Below are 6,146 nucleotides of genomic sequence, written 5' to 3' on the forward strand. Positions count from 1 at the left end.
TTGGAATTTGTTCATTTTTGGTGACCTATGACGTCCACGTATGAACTTCTATCAACTTTAGGAAAAGGCTAATTGATGAGGCGAGTCCGCCTTGTAGGCTTACTCATACACAATAAATAGGCCTACATTTTAAAAATAATGTTCCGACTCTTAACATGTTATGGACTAATCAAGAAAAAAATATAATTTAACTGAAGCTTCACCCGTGTCCCTTATAGCAGACCAAGAATCATATGCATTTAAGTGACCAATTGCGACACCGATAAAGAAAAATCTGCTTGTATTTTTAATAGGCTCATAGGCGTTTTGTTTAAAAAAAATAAAGTAAACATAAGCGTAAAGTAATGACAAATATCAATTCGTAATATGACATATTGAAAATGATTTTATTTATCCATTTACATTAAATTGATATAAACCAGTCGAGGAAAGAAAATTATATGCTCAGTAGAAGATCAAACATTTAAGAAATCCAGTTTCAATAATAAGCACAGACAATAAGTTAGAACATATCACAAATTGACCAGAAGGTAACAAGAATGCTTTATCTACACAAAACATCCTATATAACAGATTATTTAAAGTTTCTTTTTTGTCTTATAAATAGTATTTCCCCGGTGTTTAAACTTGGCCAGCACATGCAGACATAGTTGATTCTTAAAGTTTATGGATTCTTATAAGTTAATTCTTTTCTTTTTTCATCTTTTCCTAAAGTGTGCCACGCTTAAACTCGCATTCCTCTCCCAGCTGCACAAACATCCAGGGTTTGAAATACACACGTGCACTGCGCATGCGTTGAGCCCGTTAGTGCATGCAGTGCATGTGGCATTTAACAATCGCTTTCTCATGAGTGTTTTGACAGAACGGAGTAAAATGTTACCCGAAGAACCTATTGGTTCATAAACTCATAGCGTTTTAACAAAACAGTTAGCTGAAATCTGTAGCTATCTATTAACAACTGCGGGGTATAAAAACCCTGTGGTTTACAAACACGTAAATAAATAAATAAATGTGCCTAAATAAATAAATAAATAAATACATAAATAAATAAATAAATAAATATCTGTTTTAGTTGGGTTTGGTTTTTATGAATAAAAAGTATCCTAATGAGGCAAAAAAATTCCCCCTGTCAAGGACAAATGTGGTTTGAATATTTGTTTAATAGCCTAAATACACAACCAGTCTCTGTTTCCTGCTTTTGCTAGAAGAACTTCCCATCCAGAGACTTCCTGGTGTGTTACTGGGATGATGGGATCAAAGTAAATAACTAAAACAGAGGAATATGCGAGCTTTCACTTTGAACCATTAGGTGAAACTCATGGAGACTGTGTGCTCCAGTGCTTTACGGCGTAGTGAGGCGATGCTGGTCCCTCTCCAGACGTCACTGTCCGGGGAACTACAGAGCTGGGGCGAACCGGTCACGTTAGTTGGACCAGAGAGGGAGGCGGGCACCATACCAGGAAAGGTGGGCTGATAGAGGTGTGACTGGAGCCCAGAACCGTTAGAGGACATGTTGGAAAGGCTCATCGAGTTGGGAGGGGGGCCGGCTCCGAGGCTGCACTGGGAGAGGGACTGAGCCATAGCCTGCTGTCGGCCCAAAGCGGGCGGGAGTTGTAGCTGCGAGACGCCGGGCATTCCTGCTGCGGCCCAGCGAGTATCGTTGGCATGAAAAGAGCAGAGACTGTCGCCCATGGCAGCTGCAGCAGCAGCTGCAGAAGGGAACTGTGGCAAGCCGTGATGAGTCGGCAGGAGCGTACCCGGGGCTCGGAAGACGTTGGTGGTCTTCTTGCGCTTCTTCCATTTGGCACGTCTATTCTGAAACCAGACCTGTCAAGGGAAACGGGTGGGCATGACTAGGTGGACAAATTATAGTATTGTTCATTTGTATTCATAAAAAGGCCTACAACTACATCATTTATAAGTAAACAATGAAAATCAACCCCATACGCTAAATTATGTGCAATATTTCTAAAAATATAGGTCGCCACAAGCTCGAACTGTTTAATTTTTCATGCGTAATACAGGAGCGTTGCACGTTGGAGAGGAAGAACGAACGGCAGAGCTCGTCACCTTCTCGGAATTTGTAACCCACCAGACGACTATTTCGGGCGAGATTATTTATAAAGATATTATTAATATAAACTATAATTAACTATTATCATCCATGGGATTTGATAATAATTCGATTTAATGTTTTAAGTTATAGCAGCAGTTTTAGATGATATCAAACATTTAAATATTAGTTGAGCATGACAATCGTTTAACAGATTTATATGCGATCATAAAATTTTATATGCCTACATTGGGTATTGTCCTTATTATAACATATCACTTAACAACCATCATCATCATGATCATCAGTATTATCATAAACATAATAATAAAAATGTAGCGAAATAAAGCTATATAGCCGTATATTTGGAAAGAAGTTATAACATGTTCCGAGTCGATTATTATTATTATTATTATTATTATTATTATTATTATTAGTTGTTGTAGTAGTAGTAGTAGTAGTAGTAGTAGTAGTAGTAGTAGTAGTAGTAGTAATAGTAGTAGTAGTAATAGTATCGTTGTCGCTATGTAGGCTAGACATAACTGGCCATTTTAACTGAATAAACGGGTCTGTAGCCTATTGGGATGGAAAGTGGTACACTATTACATGGGTACAATATGGCTAAAATAGCTGTTTTTAAAACAGATATTTTATCGGCAAAATACATATAATCTTCCAGTTACATTGCGCTTATATAAGCGACTGTGTCGCATTTGGTCCTCCAAACTGTTCCGGAAATGATACTGGGTGTTTATGCCGGGGTCCTTGAGGTTTATAAAGATCTCATTGGAAGTCGGCCGATGATTAATGTGAAGATTTGGTAGAGAACCTACGGTGCTGTATTAAAACTCAAATCTCTGTTTCATCCCGGGCAGCCAGCCGTGAAATCCAGACCAAATTCATTACACTTGAAAGGAAAGAAAATGCAATTTCTCATTCTATCTAAAAAGAAGAATATACACGCAATGTACTCCATATTAAGACACAGAAATTGACAGACCATTTAAAAAGAAAACAGGGTGCAGGACATTGAATCTAACAGAATAACTGTATCATATAGAATAAAATATTACTTATCCAAGACCAGTATGCGCCGTTATTGCGTTAATTTCGTTTTTATGTAAATAAAATGTTGAAACTGAATTAATCTACCCAAGTCGCTAATGATTATGCTTATTATATTGCATATGATCTCTTCATTTGCATGATTTTCACATTGCTGGTTAATAAGCCGTTCCTGTTATAAATAATTTTGAAACTAGATAATAATGGAATTGGTTTTATTATACTATTTTGAAAAAGCTATACATACATAATGAACTTGAATGCTTCATAGAAAATTAAAAGTCGTTGAATAGGTATAGAATGCTTATTGTCTCTCAAAAGAATTACCCTATATGCACTCATTTGCCAGCTTTAAAGCGCAACACATCGCTAATCAGCTCTGTGAGACAATATATTTTAAAGTGATAAAACCGGCTATGTGCACTAATGGATAAGCTGCCGATAATTACGTTGTAAAATGAGTTTAATCCGGTCAGGGATAAAGGGCGCGAATCGTTTTTAAATGACAATTACTAATCGGTCAGAAAAAAACGCAATTAAATAAACTATACATTTATTGAAAACGCATCTCGATTATGTCAAAATGGACACCACATTTTTTTTTTCAGCTACTTTCTTTTTCGTGCATTATGTGATTTTAACACAGCCTACGTTTTTGTTTCTATTCGCACAATTTTTCATGACACAGTATAACATATAAGAAAGTCTGTTAAAATAATCAAACAGGTACAATTGAAATATACTAGCTTTTCTTGTGAGTGTGCCTCCTCGTCATCGTCTTCACAACAAGTCTTTTTTTAATCACAGTTTGTAGCTATCATGTAAATAAAACCATACTACTCCTACTACTACTACTACTACTACTACTACTAATAATAATAATAATAATAATAATAATAATAATAATAATAATAATAATAATCAAGTCTTGGGTAAATAAGTCGTATGACTGATATATTGCAAACATTTCGCACATATTTGGAATTCTTATGTATTCATGATATTCACATTCTAAAATGTACAGTTGCTTGCATTTTTAGTTTATCATGCATTAATACTGTGTCTTCTCCAATATTTTATTATAATTAAAGTTTTACAATAAAATTATGAAATGCTTAGAATTTTTCACATACAGTATGTTTATTTTACTGCTTGCTAAAGATGCTAAACCCGCAATAACAATCAGCACCATGGACAGCACACGCCATTCTCTTCAGCCTTCCCACGCTCACTGTCGTGTTGGGTTGGTTCAGCTTTGTAATGTATTATCTTGGAGGTGTTTGAAATTTTATTGCATATTGTATGTATCATGGTGACAAATAATGGAGTTTGGAAAAAATGCACTTTACAACTTTAAACAATATTTAAATGTGCTCTGTCATGCCTGGCCTACACTTTCCAAATGTTTTTGTCTTTTTTGTGGGAAGAATATAATAAATATTTCCTAATTCCAGTATATCATTCTGTCAGAATTCTGTTAATTAAATGTAATATAATTTTCATTTTATTGTTTATACATTCTAGACTAATATTATATAAATATACTTGTTAGCAAATGCAATTGAATTACTACAATATATGCAGTATAGGATGTGTGTGTGCATATATATATATAATACATGTATACCATATGATAGGCCTATTATTCTTTTACGAACATTTTTCTACAATATTTGGGTCAAACCCAGACACACCAAAGTACACATCACACACTATTCAATCTGATTGCACAGATCACAAGTTATGTGTTTAGTTTGTGTTTGTTTTCCTCGTGTTTGTGTTTAATGGTTTATATATAAAGCTTACCTGCACCCGTGATTCTGTTAGACCGATCCTCAGTGCCAATTCTTCCCTCATGAAGATATCTGGGTAATGGGTTTTAGCAAAGCTTCTCTCCAGTTCATTTAACTGGGCCGGAGTAAAACGGGTCCGGTGTCGCTTCTGTTTCTGGGTTTGTTGTCCACCTGACTGGTTAGGATTCTGCTGCTTTTCTTGGTCTTTAGTGTTGACCTGCACGCCGGGAGGATTGGATCCAGCATTGTTGATGTCGTCTCCGGGCAGAAGTGTAGCCCCTTCAACAGCGTCGGAACCCGGGGCTAGATCGCCAGAATGCCCCGGATCAGATCCACCACCCCCTAGTCTACACTTCAATGCCTCCCTGTGTCCTAGAAGCTCCGCCGCTGCATCCTTCATCCCTGCAAGATAAAGTTATATGAGGTAAATTGGTTTTGTGAAGTTAAACATAAAAATAATATGACAGATCGACTTCACATATCCTGTATCAAAAAAAGGAAGCAGTTAATCCTTCTTCAGCAATTCCACGTTGTTAAATTACAAATATAGGATACATTTGTTTTTTTATTCATTAAAAGCGTAAAATAGAATCACAAAAATATTTGTTACACTGTAAATTCATTTTCAAAAAGTAACTAAGTCTAAACATTTTCTTAATGCATGCAGAAGCTAATATCTTCTTTAAACATGGTTAATTCTATTTGATCACATCAATATATTTGAAAACGGCTAAATCAAATTACGATGTAATATACGTAATTGCTATTCAGAAGAATTAGTTCACTTAGATCATATTAAGATAAAATATGAAACAAATTGTCAATTTCTATGCTTGATTTTGTTAGATTAGAAGTTCCTCCAGCTTACAGTAGAGTTGAAGACCGGAGTTTGGTGATGATAACTCACCGAGGCGAGCATCCAGGAGGTCGGCGTGCGATAGCATTGCGCACCGCTCCAGGACGAAAATGCTTTCCAAAAAAATCTACGACTTTAAACTATTTAAAAAATATATATAGCCTAAATGAAAGAAAATTCGGTTTGTGGTTAAAAAGGAGGTCCCTTGCATTATAATGTCCTTTAGAGGGATGGGGAGGCGCTTAATACTTGAATGAACCCATGAGCTTCTGCAAATAGGAGCCAATCAGAATTGAAGCCTGAAAATGTCACAGCCGCAATCCTCCATAGCCAGCCACTCACACTCACAATCACGCTACATTCACTTGTCTATTTCTCC

At 36.0% G+C, this 6,146-nt stretch overlaps 1 protein-coding gene across 2 annotated transcripts; it reads right to left on the bottom strand.

The window, feature by feature from the left end:
• Positions 1-367: 367 nt before the first annotated feature.
• Positions 368-5,945, bottom strand: otpa (orthopedia homeobox a). Of its 2 annotated transcripts, none has more exons than XM_061263745.1 (3): positions 5,819-5,945; positions 4,925-5,313; positions 368-1,827 (listed from the first exon to the last, which is right to left on the bottom strand). In XM_061263745.1, exons 1-3 carry the CDS (start codon positions 5,853-5,855, stop codon positions 1,306-1,308), a joined length of 948 nt encoding a protein of 315 aa, XP_061119729.1. In that variant the 5' UTR covers positions 5,856-5,945; the 3' UTR covers positions 368-1,305. The 2 variants fall into 2 exon arrangements, with proteins under 2 accessions (XP_061119729.1, XP_061119728.1); XM_061263744.1 differs by having other exon boundaries at positions 5,780-5,932.
• Positions 5,946-6,146: the final 201 nt, after the last annotated feature.

The sequence above is a fragment of the Conger conger genome, chromosome 12, assembly GCF_963514075.1.
Source record: "Conger conger chromosome 12, fConCon1.1, whole genome shotgun sequence".
Taxonomy (NCBI): domain Eukaryota; kingdom Metazoa; phylum Chordata; class Actinopteri; order Anguilliformes; family Congridae; genus Conger; species Conger conger.